The following is a 17,727-nucleotide window of genomic DNA, read 5'->3' as shown; positions in this document are numbered from 1 at the left end:
CTCTTAGTACCAAAATTCATCAAAGTCGGTAAAGTAAGCTTGATCTCACGTTCGATTATATTGATTGAAGGTTGAAGGTCTCGGATAGTTAAGAATAATTGTTGAATTGAACGATAATCTTATTCCAAAACATGTTGTAAGCTTATTATAAAAAAGCATGAATCACTCTGTATAGCGTGTAATAAAAAAAGCATATGATAATGAGTCATTGGTGGTTATAAATGTAGTAATCTGATTAGTAATACAACGTTTAGTGTTGGATGTAAAATGGTAGCCAGGACACTTTGCATCGCGCTCGCGATTTTCGGTGATGCAGATGGTAAGTTAACGTTGATTTACATAACGTTGCTATAACAGTGTGGATATTTTCTCGATGGATATTGTACACCGTTTCTGATATCCAAGGTATAGGCAACCCGCAACAGCCTAGTTTGGATCTCCTGTGATGATTTAATGTTTTTTTTTTTTATTCAAATCACGTAAAAATTATCGCTCTTAATTTAAATTCACGAAGTAAAATTCAGCGGAGCTTATAGATCATCAAATTTAAGATTTTCTATATAGGAAAAGTATACTTTTTGTGACTGCCTGCTTAAAAAAGCCCCTAAAAAATGAATATTGAAACAAGTGCAGTTAATTAAACATAAAGGTCAAGTAGGGTAAAAATAGAAATTAAAAATATATTATATCACGCAATAGATTGTTTTTTTTTGGATTTTTAATAATTTTAAAATTACATGTACCAAACAATGAGTACTTAGTTAACTATAGTTACCTAAGGTCAAATAAAGGTAAATAAAGGAGGTCAAATAAAGGAGGTTTGCGTTAAATACTGTGTTTTACAATAAATGTCCTTATTTCATACAGCGATAGCGGCACCACAAGAAAGGATTACCGGTGGGGCTGACACCGACATAACTGACTTCCCGCACGTCGCTGCTCTGGTCTACCACTTCCCTGTCATCGACCGGGAATTCCAACTCTGTGTCGGACCTCTGGTGTCTTTCTGGCATGTGCTGACTTCCGCGTACTGTTTCGCGTGAGTATCATTGTAATTTATCTATACAGTGTGGAAATTTTCAATTGGCCCTGGAGGGAAAGTACCTAATTTAAATACTGGAGATAGGAAATTTTACTGTCTATAGTAAGTGCAAAAATCTTTAAAAGCAGTTTTACTTCTCTTTAAAAGTAGAGGAATGTTTTCTTTAGGCAAAATTTGCTAGTATTTCAAGTATTTCAAGTACATAGTTACTTTCCCTACAGGGCCTATTGAAAATTTCAATTTTTTTTTTGGTGAAAGTGAATAAAAATTTATGTCTTTGTGAATACATATTCGTTTTCAATAAAGAATTATCTAATTATGAATGTTATTCATAACTTGAATAATCGGTAAATATCGCTTTCTTTTGTCGTTATTCTTATTAGAAATGATTTTCAGAAAGAGGTTAATTAAATCTTTGAAACAAAAACCTCGTGATACACTATAATACAATTAAACTCGTGAGTCGTATATAGAATATGATTCATTAAAATTATTTGATTATTAATAAACGCAACTTGTGTCACGTGTTCTAACAATAAACCACGATTACATAAACAGCGGAGCCGGAGCCAATCTGTCCAACTTCCGTATCCGCGCTGGTTCCACCAACAGTAAAATCGGAGGCATGCAAACCACCATACGTGGTCTGCTCAAGCACCCCGGCTACGTTGAGTATCCCCGCAAGAACGACATCGCGCTTGTGTTCTTGCAACAGCCGTTCGGACAAAGCAGTGTTATCAGACCACTGCCTCTGCCTCCACAAGACTATGATCTGCCCGTCGGAGTCTCTGGCGTGGTTGCTGGTTGGGGCTTTAATGCGGTGAGAGTTTAATCTAGCTAGGTGATCGATGATCTGCTTTAGAATAAATATCATAGTACTTAAATATTTATAGTTTTTATGCTAATCTAGTGGAAGCATTATCCACCCCATTATTTTATATAAGTACCTAAACCTTTTTTATTAACTTAAAAATGACTTTTTATAACTTTTTACGAGCAGGTTTCATATACCTATAAATAGGCTCCCTTATTAGTAACTATTGTTATAAGTAGATAATATTATATTTTCTTGATGAATTTCACAAGTAGGTTGTGTCATTATTTTGATTATAATACTTACCTAACTGTTATTACTTGTATTTCGTAATTAAATATGTAGGAATATCCAGTGATTAATAAAATATATTTCAGGAAGAAACTCAACAAGATACCCTCCAGTCCGTCGTCTTAGTAAAGGTGTCCCTTGACGCTTGCGCCGCTGCTTACGCTGACGAAAAAAAAATCGATATTAACGAAAGTGAGTAGTTTTTCCCTCAGAGCATGTTTTTCCTGAATATTCTTCAAAAACTCAATTCTAGTAATTAAAAAAGAAAATGGATTGGTCCGGGAGCCAGAAGCAGATTTTATGACCAAGTTCCTCTCAAGCGGTAATTAGTAAAATGCATCAAAGTATAGTATTATGAAGCCTCGTGAACGTCAGCTGGAGCTCGGTTGGGGGGATGAGCGGTTGTAGCCTCCCACGCACGTAAGAAAAAAAAGTATATTCATTCATTTCCTCTCAGCTAAAAATTTGTCAAATTGTAGCTAACCCAATATCTCAACGAAAAATAATAATCAGCTGGTTACAGCATGGTGTATTATACGTCAGCTGGTGTCTCGAATATAATGAGACATTAACAAAATCATCGAGATACGTGGAATTCCATCAACATAAGTCCCCGTAAAAGATAAGTAATAACTTTATTAATTATATATTAAACTATTATTTTTTTAATAATTATAGTTAACTAATGTTTTTAGTGGGTTATTTCATATTTATTACACTTTTAGGTAGTTATGTGAATTTGATGATATGATAGTTATTTTTAAATGCAGTTTATAATATTTGTAAAAACATGTTTACCGATGTGGCTGAATGTACGTAGTACCCCGATCATGCGCACAACTAACCACCTCCAAGTACCTTATTACTGTCTATATTATGCTAGCGTGTGTTGCTTGAATTTTTAAAAATAACGATAATAATTAAAGATATGTCATTTCATCTCAGATGAAAATTTGTGAGCTGATTGTTAATATACTGATGCGATAAATAAAAAAAATCAGCTAGCAATAATTCGAGGAAAACCTAGTCAGTTGATGCATATAAATTGGCAATAGATGCTTCTGTCTAACTCCTATGTAATAACTTTCAAAGTATCAGCTGACGGTTTTTCCACCAAGATACAGCCAGCTGACCTATATATATATCCACAGTTACATATAAGCTATCATCAGGTAAATTTTTGTTTGAGAGGAAATCACGGAAAATAATTTTATTTTTTTCACGTTCGAGACACCAGCTGACGTATAATACACCATGTTGTAACCAGCTGATTATTTTTTTTCGTTGAGATATTGGGTTAGCTACAATTTGACAAATTTTTAGCTGAGAGGAAATGAATGAATGTATTTTTTTTTCCAACGTGCGTGGGAGGCTACTACCGCTCACCCCCCCAACCAAGCGCCAGCTGACGTTCATGAGGCTTTATAATACTATACTCTGATGCGTCTGACGAATTATCTCTTGAGAGGAAATAATTAACCAAATTTGCACCTGGCTCCCTAACTTTTATTTGCTCCTAATTCTAAAAATGGTAGAACTTACCTTAATCTTAACCAAACTTAAAACTTCCTAAAGAAACTTAAAACAAATATTTACCTAAAAGCGGTCTAGACCCGTGAAAATACCTACGAACAAAAGTTAAAATATTTTATATTCCTGAGAATAATATTAAATTTGCCATTTCATAAAAAAAATATCTCCACCTATAGAAAAATAACATCATTACAATTTCAGGAGTGTTATGCGCTGCTAAAGAAAACAGTGGCGCGTGTTTTGGCGACGCCGGCGCACCCATGGTGGCAACAATTAACAACACACAAGCTCTTGTCGGTATTTTTTCCTACTTCAAGGACTGTGGATCTTCTGAATATCCCAATGTCTTCACAAACATCGCAAGCTACACTGACTGGATCATGGAGAACGCTGTAGCACCCCAATAAAAAGAAATACGATTTTATTGAACATGATTTTTAATGTTTAAGCCTATTTATATTGAACTATATTTGTAATATGTGTCGTTTTATTTCTATTTAATCATATTTAATGTAACCAATGTGAGAAATAAACTCTTTTTTATATTTATTTATTTTTTTATTTTATATTAACCCATTAAATCGATCTAATCAAATCGACAAAACTGCTGATTTTGTGTGACCTTTCCTTTTGACTGTGTAGACAGTTAAGGATTCTATCTAACTCCGTTACTAATAAATTAAAGGTTTAGCTCAGAATGTTGCTTCATACACATTTAGTTAAAAAAAACAGATATATGTAGTTACCTACTACATAATAATATATCTATGGTAAATAAAAAGTGTCCTAAATATGACCCTTGTGGAACACCAATGTTAATCAACGCGATTGACACACGGAAAGAGCTTTTGTATCAACATCAACAGCTTGTTTTTTTATCTGACTGTGTATTTTATTTATTAGTACCGGAGTTCACGGAAAAAGAATTGAATCCTCTACAGTCTACACAGTCAAAAGCTTTGGAAAGGTCTAACACAGATATATATATTAAAAATATTTGCGAATAACATGAATTTTTAATTAAATGAAAATTGAAAAATTTTAATCTCACAACCATTTTACTCATGAACCATTTTACTTGTATTGTAGTTGATATTCACACCAAAAACTCAAATCAATATCTTTAAACTGTAATAAAATCAAACTTCTATTTTAACCCAATCAGAATATACAGTCGTAAATGCTGAAAATTTTCGCTCGACGTAAGTACGCAAGGAAATCAAAACTCAAAATCTGTGCTCAAAACCTACAGGATACTTCCCGTGAACTCAGAACCTTGAAATTCGGTACGAAGCAACATCTTATAGCATAGATACAGAAATAATTGCTAAAAATATATATATTTTTAACTAGCTTCCGCCCGCGACTCCGTCCGCGCGGATGTCGGTCTTTGCGTGGATGGTTTATTTCTCCATTTTAAGTAACTCGGACAATGACATCTTATAAAATATCTATTGGACCCAAATACGGCTAGGTCTATAATAATACGCAACGTGTGTTCGCGGTACCTACTACAGAACAACGTCTATGGATAACTGAAAAATTGTAATTATTTTTTTTTTCTACGTATTTTTCCAGGATAAAAAGTATCCTATTTTACGCCCAGGATAATAAGGTATAATTATACCAAGTTTCATCGAAATCGAACCGGTAGTTTTCACGTGATGTCTTCACATACAGACAGACAGACAGACAGACAGACAGACAAAAATTTTTTTACACACATATTTGGGTTTGGTATCGATCCAGTAACACCCCCTGCTAGTTATTTTTTCAATATTTTCAATGTACAGAATTGACCCTTCTACAGATTTATTATATGTATAGATTAGTTACATCATATAAAAAAATCTTTTATAATTTTAAAGTTTGTCGGTCTGTCAAGACCCTTTTTTACAGGAACGCGTGCGTGGAGGAGGTATCAGGCTGAAATTTATATCAAATGCTCAAATCTACGATGAGAAAAAATCAAACATATAACCCAACGCAATCAAAAGATAGTTACAGCCGTTTATGCTGCAAAAATTTCGTCATTCGCAAGGGAATCAAAACCTACATTGTACTTCCCGTGAGGCCGTGAACACAGTCTTGAAATTTGAAATTTTGTTAATAGCAAATTTTTTATTATAGCACAGATAAAGGAATAATTGCTAAAACGTACATTTTAGAGTTACAACATAATAAAAGTAGGTTTGTTCGGAGCCCTCGGTGCGCGACTCTTACTCGCACGGATTTATTCATTACTAGCTTCCGCCCGCGACTCCGTCCGCGCGGATGTCGGTCTTCGCGTGGATGGTTTATTTCTCCATTTAGAGTAGGTACCTACCTCTGACAATAAAATCTTATAAATATCTATTGTACCCAATTCCCAAATACGGCTAGGCCTATAATAATACGCAACGTGTGTTCGCGGTTCTACGGAACAACGTCTATGGATAAAACTGAAAAATTAAGATTAATTTTTTTCTACGTATTTTTCCAGGATAAAAAGTATCCTATTTTACGCCCAGGATAATAAGGTATAATTAAACCAAGTTTCATCGAAATCGAACCGCTAGTTTTCACGTGATGCCTTCACATACAGACAGACAGACAGACAGACAGACAGACAGACAGACAGACAGACAGACAGACAGACACAAATTTTTTTAATCACATATTTGGGTTTGGTATCGATCCAGTAACACCCCCTGGTATTTATTTTTTCAATATTTTCAATGTACAGAATTGACCCTTCTACAGATTTATTATATGTATAGATTTTTAGTATAAATAAATAATAAATTTACTCGAAGACAGCATACGATTTTTCGTTTCGTTCACTAAAACATTAAGTAATTATTTATCTTTTTTTTAGCTTTTATTAATATACCTTTTTGATTCTATCGGGGGCAGTTAATCTTCCCGGCTCTTCTGATTAGAATTGGTGAGAAATATTTTTTATGATCAAGGCTACTTGAGCATTATTGCACGCCTCGCGAAGCGTTGAGGTGGGTACTACTGTCACTTCGCGCAAAACATCTGATTTTTCAAACTTAAAATGTCTTTATGTATCATACATTGCACTTGTAAGATAATACATACACACACATATTAAGAAAAAACACTATTTTTAACATTCATGATATTTTTGATGTCATTTTTGTTATTTAAACTAGTTAAAAAACAGTTTAAAAAAGTTCTGTCTTAGACGTCCGTGTGTCTGTATGTGCGGAGGATTTTTACTAATCGAGTCTTTTTTTTTCTCTTACGCTTGAGTATTCTCAGGAATAGAACCCTTTCATTTTTCAGGGTCTGATTCGATGTGGTTTAATTGTTATTAAATAAACAAAAAAAATATCGACTGTTCTCCATAATTTTAGTATATCTATATATATTCTTTATTTTTTTATATTTATAGTGTACTCAAAATTCACCATTATAAACTCGATTCTTTATACTTTAAGCCAAGGTTTAAAAAAATAAGTTGGTAGTCAGTCCCTTAAACCTGCGCAGTTTCATATCTAGGTGGGGCCACAAGAAAAATAGCTCAATTATTACGGTACCGCTTTCTTTACTTTTCCAACTGTTTTATTTTATTTCTTTTTTATATTTATAGTGTACTCTTTATAAATAATCAATTTTATTGTAAAGGATGAGATTATGAGGCGTGCACTTTTGGATTTTCCAAACTATTTTTTTTTATAGGCACCCGTCATCACAGGGTGTTCGCGCCACCTCTGGATTATGGATTATACAATATACAGGGTGTAATCGTTAAGTGTGCACAAGCGATTATTCCGTAACTATTGCAGATATCAAAAAACTTTAAACTGATATCAAAAGTACTTAGCCTAATGAAATTGAAATTACTTCTCAAATTGGATGAGAAATAGTTGATGGGATGTAACTTTCTGATGGTAAAAGAGTGATTCAAATCAATAGTGTAGATAATGAGTTTATTCGTTACATACAGAAATACTAACCTTTCTCTATTAGTGTAGAATTAATATTAGGTACTTAGTGTAGATTATTTATTAATTTTGTTTACTCATTAGTTTATGATAAGCTCGCTAAGCGCATAATCTATTATGAGTACTTAATTTACTAAGAATTTAAACAATAACAGCTGAATGTTTTGAATGTAAAATTATCTATGAGCCTTGCATTCATTCTTCAAATAAATAAATGATTAAGTATTACTTTAAAATTAAATGTGAGAATGGGAAAGTAAGTATATGACGGGAAAGTATATAAACAAAAACACAATTTCTACTCAAAATATATATTTATTCAGTAAACCTGTATATCTAAATTCCTTCAATACATAACACTGATTCAACATGAATAAAATCAGCAGTCGTTATAAGTATTTAGTTAGTAGTTTCGGTAAATAGTTAGTTGTGGAGGTAAGAAGTGTGGTAGTAGTCAGAAGTGTAGCGTGCCTTGGCGGGGCCCCGTATAAAAATTTGTTTGGGGGCCCTTAGGAAGGGTAAAGATTGCTCACAAAAGCGCACGTTGGGGCCCCCTTGGTGCGGGGCCCCGTATAATTGATACGGCAGATACGGCGGTAGCTACGCCCCTGGTAGTAGTACAGTAGTAGGGGTAGGTAATTGGTAGTGATAAGTAATTAGTAGTAGTGGTAAGTAGATAGCAGCAGTGGTAAGTAGTTAGAAGATAGTATTGCTCGTACTGTAAAGTATTGCATTGCATATTTGACATTGGGACAGGCCTTAAGGGACGGGCGATATTATTTATGCGTAAATAAATAAATAATAAATCATTTATTTGCACCATTTTAAGTTACAAAAATTTAATGGCCCATGACCCAGGCTCCTAATATAGTTATAAACTGTTTTTCAGGATACAGGAAATTGTATTTGTTTTCGACTCTGTGTATTACAGCTGCAGCGCGAGTCGGCCAAATTTCGTTCAGGAACCGTACCGTACGTTCGTACAGGAGTAGGTACTATTAGGAATATTGGTATTTAGGATATATTAATTATTGATTTTATCTTTTCCGTGGGATTTCCGGGATAATGCGTTTCCGCAGATGACGAACGCTCGAAACAAGAAGCTTTAATATCCTATCCTACTAACATTATAAATGCGTAAGTTTGTGCGGATGGATCATGGATGTATGATTGTTACTCTTTGACGCAAATACCACCGAACCGATGCGACAATGAAAATTAGCACACATACATATAGAGGATAACTTGGATACACATACACACATTTTATCCCCGAAATCCGACGGTAACAAGAGCACTCAGTGAGACTGTCAACTGCTGTCAACTGCCTGCGCAAGCGCAAACCGTTTTTTTCCAGAATCTCTGCGTAGGTACGCGACAAGCGGCCAGTGGTCACACACACATGCCCCGCGTACTTGGAGTAGTGTTTGTTTGAAGCTTTGCCTCTGTTCCGTTTTTCTACTCATGTGATTGCGTTGCGAGTTTATAACGAACTGCTCTTTAGTTCTTTACTTTTAATAATTACATCGTATCCCGATACCTAACGGGCGGTTGACGATTCCTAGAGGCGCGCGGGGTTGCCGCATTGCTTTGCGTTGCGCTATAGTTCTCATTAGAGGTATTTAAATGTTATCATTCAAGATAATCATAGGAAGCTCCCGAGTTTGTCGTAACTAATCTTGTATTAATAATCGATAATTCATACGTTCATGATTATGCCATAAATGTTTTGGTCTTAACGGGAAATATACACAGGGTGACACAGCCCACAGGTGACACTTAATAATTTTCAAGAAAAGGTATTTTTTGTAATATAAAATACGTATAATTTAAATAGCTGTGAATGTATTGTTGTGTATTTTTTATTTTATACTAGCTTACCGCCCGCGGTTTTGTTCGCTTTCTCTAAAACGATTTGAGATTTAAGCTATCCTATTTCTCAAGTTGGATCGAACTGCACATGGTGTGCGAATTTTATTATAATCGGTTAAGTGGTGTATGAGTCAGTGAATTGAGGACAAACATTGTGACACGAGATTTATATACTTATATTAAGATTTGTTAAAATAAAAAAATTCTTAATTTATGCGGAGTATTTATAATTTTCCAAATATCAATCAGGTGCAGGTTTAATTTTTTTGTTGATAATTTTATGATCTATTAAGTACAATTTTTTCTGAGATTTTTTTCCGATAAAACTTACAGTTTCCCTGAAAATGGGGGAAATTTTTTTTTTTGACCTTTGACCTTGAATAAAATTTTTTTCATGCAATGCAATGATTGGTAATTTCTAAATTATATTTATAATTTAATTTTGATCAACTTTACTGATTTTCAGCTTGTTGTGAATTAATTTATCACGGAATGTTCAGATTGATCGGATTAGTAGTTTCATATCCGTACAATCATACAACGTGCGAGATGCGTCCCGTGGATGCCATTTCACGGATTCAACAAGGTTTTAGAGTAGTAATTTATCACAAAATTACGTAGGTAAGCAATTGTTACCGATCACAATTATCTGGCAAATTATTAATTTTACAGCGACGTAATAATAGTACCTACCTAAGTATTAAATTTATCAAGTTCATTTAAAACTTTAGGCACCTATGTGTGCTTTCAAACTCTCTTAGAACCAAAATTCATCAAAGTCGGTAAAGTAAGCGTGATCTCGACAGTTCGACACGTTCGAACTTAAGTCACAAATGTGTAATTACGTCCACATTATGTATCTAATATTAAGTAAGGATTAGAATAAAATTTAAATAAGTATAATGTTATATTGTTTGAAGGTTGAAGGTCTCGGATGGTTAAGAATTGTTGAATTGAACGATAATCTTATTACAAAACGTGTTGTAGGCTTATTACTTATAAAAATTTAAAGCATCACTCTGTATAGCGTGGAATAAAAAAAGCAAATGATAATAACGATGATAATGATGGTCATTGGTGGGTATAAAACGTAGTAATCTGATTAGTAATACAACGTTTAGTGTTGGGTGTTAAAATGGTAGCCAGGACACTTTGCATCGCGCTCGCGATTTTCGGTGCTGCAGATGGTAAGTTAACGTTGATTTACATAACGTTGCTATACAGTCTGGATATTTTCTCGATGGATATTGTAAACCGTTTCTGATAAGTATCCAAGATATAGGCAACCCGCAACAGCCTAGTTTGGATCTCCTGTAATCATGTAATGTTTTAATTTTTTTTTTATTTAATCACTGGTTAAAATCATGTAAAAATTATCGCATTCACGAAGTAAAATTCAGCGGAGCTAATCATTAAATTTAAGATTTTCTATATAGGAAAATTATACTTTTTGTGACTGTCTGCTTAAAAAAGGCCCTAAAAATGAATATTGAAACAAGTGCAGTTAATTAAACAAAAAGGTTAGGGTAAAAATAGAAATTAAAAATATATTATTTCACGAAATAGATTTTTTTTTTTTGGATTTTTAATAATTTTTAAAATTACATGTGAGATTCAATGAGGTATAACGCCTTTCATTAAAGAAACGAATCTTCAATGGCGGCCAAAGCTGACACTGACATATTTTAAGGTCAGCAAAAAAGAAAATAAAAATAACGTAAATGGATATAATAATTATTTTATTACTTAATTATTTCAAATTGTTTGTTGACAAACTTTTTTGTTATGGTATTTGTTTGGTATGTATTTGTGTATTTATATGAATTATTATATTTACTTACACAGAATGTAACAAAATCCCCATAATACTTGTAATGAGCCCATAAAACTGAACAACTTTTTGCAAAGAACATATTTTGTCAAATTCCAATAAAACATTATTTACTTTCGCAAATACATTGTAAATTTATGATAAAAACTATTATAGGGAGAATCAAATAAATTTTAGTGATTTTTACTTTTCCCTTTTTTTTGCATGCCGTACGGCCGTGTGTAAGCGAGAGGGAATGATAAGCACCGCCATTGAAGATTCGTTTCTTTAATGAACTGCGTTATAGTTAACTAGTTACTTACATAAGGTCAAATTAAAAAAAAAATACCTACCTATATTTTTATTTTTTTGTGTCAAGTTGAAGTAGTCTGAGGTTTGCGTTAAAACTGTGTTTTACAATTCGCCGTCCCCGGAGAATAAAATGATAACTGCCATTACCATAGTTTTCTTGTTATGCGGTATTTGAAGCCTACGTAGCCTAATACATCTATACAATTTTTTTTGTAATTTTTCTCCTGTAATCCACAAAGTTATTAGATATTACAATAATATTCACTGCTTTTTCCCAGAACATATTCGTACTAGAAAAAAAAAAGATAGTATAATGATAGTGAAAAAGTTTCTTTACAGTTTATGTGATAATAACTTTTACAATAATATTCTCGGAAAAACGAATCGGCGAAATAATGACGAACGCCTATTATCATTTTATTCTCGTAAAAATATGTTTTGGCGCCATACGTATGACCATTTACATTATGATAAAGATGATGATCAGGAAGACCGATTTTTATTACTTTTTATTGTGTTCATTTTTAATATGATTATAGTTGATATTCTAATATTGTTTTATTAGAAAACCCCAGAATAAAAGTTCATTGGATATTATCCATTAATGCATATGTCCAATATGAACGAGAATAAAATGATAAGTGTGTATTAGTAAATTTAGATATCAGATAAATGCTACTAACTTTTAAAATTTTAATTATCTTCATTTTGGATAAAGTTATTAAAATTATTTTGAAACATAATAAAAGGTAAAAAAATTAGGTAGCTACCACTGAACCTTTTTTTATCTCTCTAAGTCTATTGCTTGGCAAGTTATAAGTTAGTCAATTAGTCAATTAAGTATCGGTTTTTTATTTCTCCTGAACAGTTGTGTTTTTGCAGTTATCATTTTATTCTCCGGGGACGGCGAATTATAAATGTCCTTATTTCATACAGCGTTAGCGGCACCACAAGAAAGGATAACCGGTGGGGCTGACACCGACATCACTGACTTCCCGCACGTCGCTGCTCTGATCTACCACTTCCCTATCCTCGACCGGGAATTCCAACTTTGTGTCGGACCTCTGGTGTCTTCCTGGCATGTGCTGACTTCCGCGTACTGTTTCGCGTGAGTATCATTGTAATTTATCTATACAGTGTGGAAATTTTCAATTGGCCCTGGAGGGAAAGTACCTAATTTAAATACTGGAGATAGGAAATTTTACTGTCTATGGTAAGTGCAAAAATCTTTAAAAGCAGTTTTACTTCTCTTTAAAAGTAGAGGAATGTTTTCTTTCGGCAAAATTTGCTACTTCAAGTATTTCAAGTACATTACTTTACATACTTTCCCCCCAGGGCCTATTGAAAATTTTCACACTAACTATATAGTCAAACTTAATACGTAAAAGATTTTTTTTTGGTGAAAGTGAATAAAAATTTATGTCTTTGTGAATATTCGTTTTCAATAAAGAATTATCTAATTATGAATGTTATTTATTCATAACTAGAATAATCGGTGAATATCGCGATGGATATTCATTTTCTTTGGTCGTTATTCTTATTAGAAATGATTTTCAGAAAGAGGTTAATTAATTCTTTGAGACAAAACCTCGTGTTACTAATACAACTAAAGTCGTGAGTCGTATATAGAATATGATTCATTAAAATAATTTGATTATTTATAAACGCATGTTGTGTCACATGTTCTAACAATAAACCACGATTACATAAACAGCGGAACCGATCTGTCCAACTTCCGTATCCGCGCTGGTTCCACCAACAGTATGTTCGGAGGCATGCAAACCACCATGCGTGGTCTACTCAAGCACCCCGGCTACGTTGAGTCTACCCGCCAGAACGACATCGCGCTTGTGTTCTTGCAACAGCCGTTTGGACAAAGCAGTGTTATCAGACCACTGCCTCTGCCTCCACAGGACTATGATCTGCCCGTCGGAGTCTCTGGCGTGGTTGCTGGTTGGGGCTATGATGCGGTGAGAGTTCAATCTAGCTAGGTGATCGATGATCTGTTTTAGAATAAATATCATAGTACCTAAATATTTATAGTTTTTTTAATCTAGTGGAAGCATTATCCACCCTATTATTTTATATAAACCTTTTTTATTAACTTAAAAATAGGCTCTCTTATTAGTAACTATTGTTTATAAGTAGATAATATTATATTTTCTTGATGAATTTCACAAGTAGGTTGTGTCATTATTTTGATTATACTTAATACTTAACTGTTATTACTTGTATTTCGTAATTAAATATGTAGGTATATCCAGTGATTAATAAAATATATTTCAGGAAGAAACTCAACAAGATACCCTCCAGTCCGTCGTCTTAGAAAAGGTGTCCCTTGACGCTTGCGCCGCTGCTTACGCTGACGAAAAACGAATTGATATTAACGAAAGTGAGTAGTTTCTCCCTCAGAGCATGTTTTTCCTGAATATTCTTCATAAACTCAATTCTAGTAATTAAAAAAGAATATGGATTTTTATTTGCTCCTAATTCTAAAAATGGTAACTACCTTTATCTTAACCAAACTTAAAACTTCCTAAAGAAAGTTAAATATTTACCTAATATTTAGGTTCCTAAAAGCGGTCTAGACTCTAGACGCGTGAAAATACGAACAAAAGTTAAAATATTTTATATTCCTCAGAATTATATTAAATTTGCCATTTCATAAAAAAATATCTCCACCTCTAGAAAAATAACATCATAACAATTTCAGGAGTGTTATGTGCTGCTAAAGAAAACAGTGGCGCGTGTTTCGCCGACTTCGGCGCACCCATGGTGGCAACAATTTTCAACACACAAGCTCTTGTCGGCATTTTTTCCTACTACAAGGACTGTGGATCTTCTGAATATCCCAATGTCTTCACAAACATCGCAAGCTACACTGACTGGATCATGGAGAACGCTGTAGCACCCCAATAAAAAGAATTACGATTTTATTGAACGTTATTTTTAATGTTTAAGCCTATTTATATTAAACTATATTTTTAATATGTGTCGTTTTATTTCTATTTAATCATATAAGCCCAATAAATCGATCTAATCAAATCGACAAAACTGCTGATTTTGTGTGACCTTTCCTTTTGACTGTGTAGACTGTTATAGAGGATTCTATCTGACTCCGTTACTAATAAATAAAAGGTTTAGCTAAGAATGTTGCTTCATAAACATTCAGATAAAAAAAAAAAACAGATATATGTAGTTACCTACTACATAATAATATATCTATGGTAAATAAAAAGTGTCCTAAATATGACCCTTGTGGAACACCAATGGTAACGCGATTGACACGCTGAAAGAGCTTTTATATCAACATCAACAGCTTGTTTTCTTTTTTGAATGTGTATGAAGCAACATTCTGAGTCAGACCTTTTATTTCTTAGTTACGGAGTTCACGGAAAAAGTATTGAATCCTAGACAGTCTACACAGTCAAAAGCTTTGGAAAGGTCACAAAATTGACAGTTTTATCGACTTCATGTTCATTGGTGTAATATTGGTAGGTATTATTAAACAACATATTACACGCACATAGTAACATCAACTCACTAACTAGATATATTTAGTAGACAACAGAAGCAGTAAACCTACTTTTGAAACTAATGTTAATAATTTATTACTACTAAGTACTAAGTAAGTAGTTCAGAGCGCCTACATTAATAAAGATGCAAATTACTTAGGAATATTTTCGCTATTGTAATATCAAAACCTACATTGTACTTCCCGTGAGGCCGTGAACAATGTCTTGAAATTTGGTTATTATTTTTTTTTAGCACAGATAAAGGAAAAATTGCTAAAACGTACATTTTAGAGTTACTACCATATTATAGTAACTTGCTAATCTTAAGAGTATAATATATTATACTATCTATTGTACTAATATATACTCTAAGTTGCATTAGCAACTTAGAGTATATAATACTACAATGTGTATTAACACACTCTAAGGTTACAACATAATAAAAGTAGGTTTAAATAAATTTACTCGAAGACATCACTCGATATTATCTTGTTTCGTTCACTAAAACATTAATAATTATTTATCTGTTTTTATTAGTACCTACCTTTTTGATTCTATCGGGGGCAGCTAATCTTACCGGCTCTTAATTCTTATTAGAATTCGTAGGAAATATTTTTTATTAACAAGGCTATGTACTTGAGCATTATTTGGATTTGATTTATTAATAAAACTCAACTTTTTAACTTGACGATTGTTGTCGTCGCACTTAAGAGCATTAAACCAACGTGTATGTACCTATGAGATTCTAAATTGAAACAGCAGATGTAAAATTTTAATTAATTCTTATAAAATTGAACTAAGTACTTAGGCCTAATTTCTTTTATATTTTTACTAGTTTACCGCCCGCGGCTTCGCCCGCTTTCTCTAAAACGATTTGAGATTTAAACAATCTTATCTCTCAAGTTGGATCGAACTGCACATGGTGTGCGAATTTTATTATAATCGGTTAGGAGTCCATAGAAGACAAACATTGTGACACGAGATTTATATATAAGTATATTAAGATTATTGCTTGCTCGAGAATGTTTACGTTTCTTGGATGTAGTTAACTTTCAATGGTAGTGTGTCATATTAATTATGAGAGTAGTTATTGAGTTTATTCGTTACATACAGAAAAATCTACCTATCTCTTTATATTAGTGTAGAATATTTATTTTGTTTACTTACTCATAAGTTTATGATAAGCTCGATAAGCGCATAATCTAATATGAGTAATTTACTAAGAATTTAAACAATAACAGCTGAATGTTTTGGATGTAAAATTAAAATTATCTAGGTATACTATGAGCCTTGCATTCATTCTTGAAATAAAAAATAAAAAAATGTGTGCGTGTACACACGTAAGAAGTGAAACTTCTTTATGACCTTACTTTTCAAAAAATAATTTACTATAATATGCAACTTTACAGAAATACGTCGAATCACGCGTGGTAGGGATAAGAAAAAGACGGCGCGTAACGGAAAAATGTCACGCGTAACAATGTTACACTAAATTTTTTCCAACCCCGATAAAGAAGTTTCACTTCAATAAATGCTTATTACTTTAAAATAATGTGGGGAATGGGAAAATATATAAACAAAAACACAAATTCTACTCAAAATATATATTTATTCAGTAAACCTGTATATCTAAATTCCTTCAATACATAACGCTGATTCAACATGAATAGAAGCAACACATCTTTGGACAACATTTAACATTCTATACATCGGGCAAGACAACGGTTGCGGTAAAGGCACAAAGTTATTGCTTAGCTACGACTCTGCGTGTATTTTTGAACAATCGATTTACATAAAAAATACACACGTGACAGAAGTGAAACTTCTTTGGCAAGATTTAAAGATACTAAAATCGTCGCCTAAAGCGCGTCACACACGGTGAAGATACTATAATATTTTATGTTAAGATACTCTAATATAAAACGTTATAGGTATCCGGTATCAGCGTTTTGACCATCATTTTTCTTTTTGTCATTACGTACTAAGACCCCTGTAGAACCGCCATCCTGTTACAAATCACCCACAAAATTTCGGGTACGGTATTGCCATGAAATTTTGAAATTTAACACTCAACGCGCCTAATGAAGTTTCACTTCAATAAAATATCTTTTTATATTTGAACAATATTAATTATCTGACGTTTTAATCCATTTTTTCTCTGTTTACTTTCAAATTATATGGCATTGATGGAAAGTAGCAAAATAATGAATTAAAACATAAGATAATTTTTAATTTAAAAAATAACCATATTGTTTTAATAATAATAGTTTTTCATGTTCCAGAAAAAAAAGGCCGAGATTTAACTATCAAAGGTGAAATTAAATAAATAAATAAATATTATAGGACATTATTACACAAATCGACCTAGTCCCACAGTAAGCTCAATTAAGGCTTGTGTTGTGAGTACTAGGCGACGATAAATATAATATTTAATAAATACATATATAGATAATAACACCCAGACCCAAGAACAAATAATTGAGTTCATCACACAAATATTTGCCCTGACCGGGGATCGAAACCGGGACCGTCGGCTCAGTAGGCAGTTAAGCAGAATTTCATACTAACGAAGAAAAAATATCGAT

General features: G+C 33.0%; 2 protein-coding genes across 2 annotated transcripts; both read left to right on the top strand.

Annotated features, from left to right (window-relative positions):
- The first annotated feature begins 265 nt into the window (after nt 1–265).
- Nucleotides 266–4,123, top strand: LOC123703490 (phenoloxidase-activating factor 3-like). The gene is made up of 5 exons (XM_045651505.1): nt 266–319; nt 868–1,039; nt 1,601–1,862; nt 2,234–2,339; nt 3,882–4,123. Exons 1-5 carry the CDS (start codon nt 268–270, stop codon nt 4,085–4,087), a joined length of 798 nt encoding a protein of 265 aa, XP_045507461.1. The 5' UTR covers nt 266–267; the 3' UTR covers nt 4,088–4,123.
- A 6,401-nt stretch (nt 4,124–10,524) lies between these two features.
- LOC123703491 (trypsin-1-like) lies at nt 10,525–14,611 on the top strand. Its single transcript, XM_045651506.1, has 5 exons — nt 10,525–10,692; nt 12,564–12,735; nt 13,342–13,597; nt 13,914–14,019; nt 14,341–14,611. Exons 1-5 carry the CDS (start codon nt 10,641–10,643, stop codon nt 14,544–14,546), a joined length of 792 nt encoding a protein of 263 aa, XP_045507462.1. The 5' UTR covers nt 10,525–10,640; the 3' UTR covers nt 14,547–14,611.
- Nucleotides 14,612–17,727: the final 3,116 nt, after the last annotated feature.

Source organism: Colias croceus, chromosome 26 (genome assembly GCF_905220415.1).
Source record: "Colias croceus chromosome 26, ilColCroc2.1".
Lineage (NCBI taxonomy): Eukaryota > Metazoa > Arthropoda > Insecta > Lepidoptera > Pieridae > Colias > Colias croceus.
Note: the sequence above shows the minus strand (reverse complement) of the source record. Positions and strands in the feature narration are given on the sequence as shown.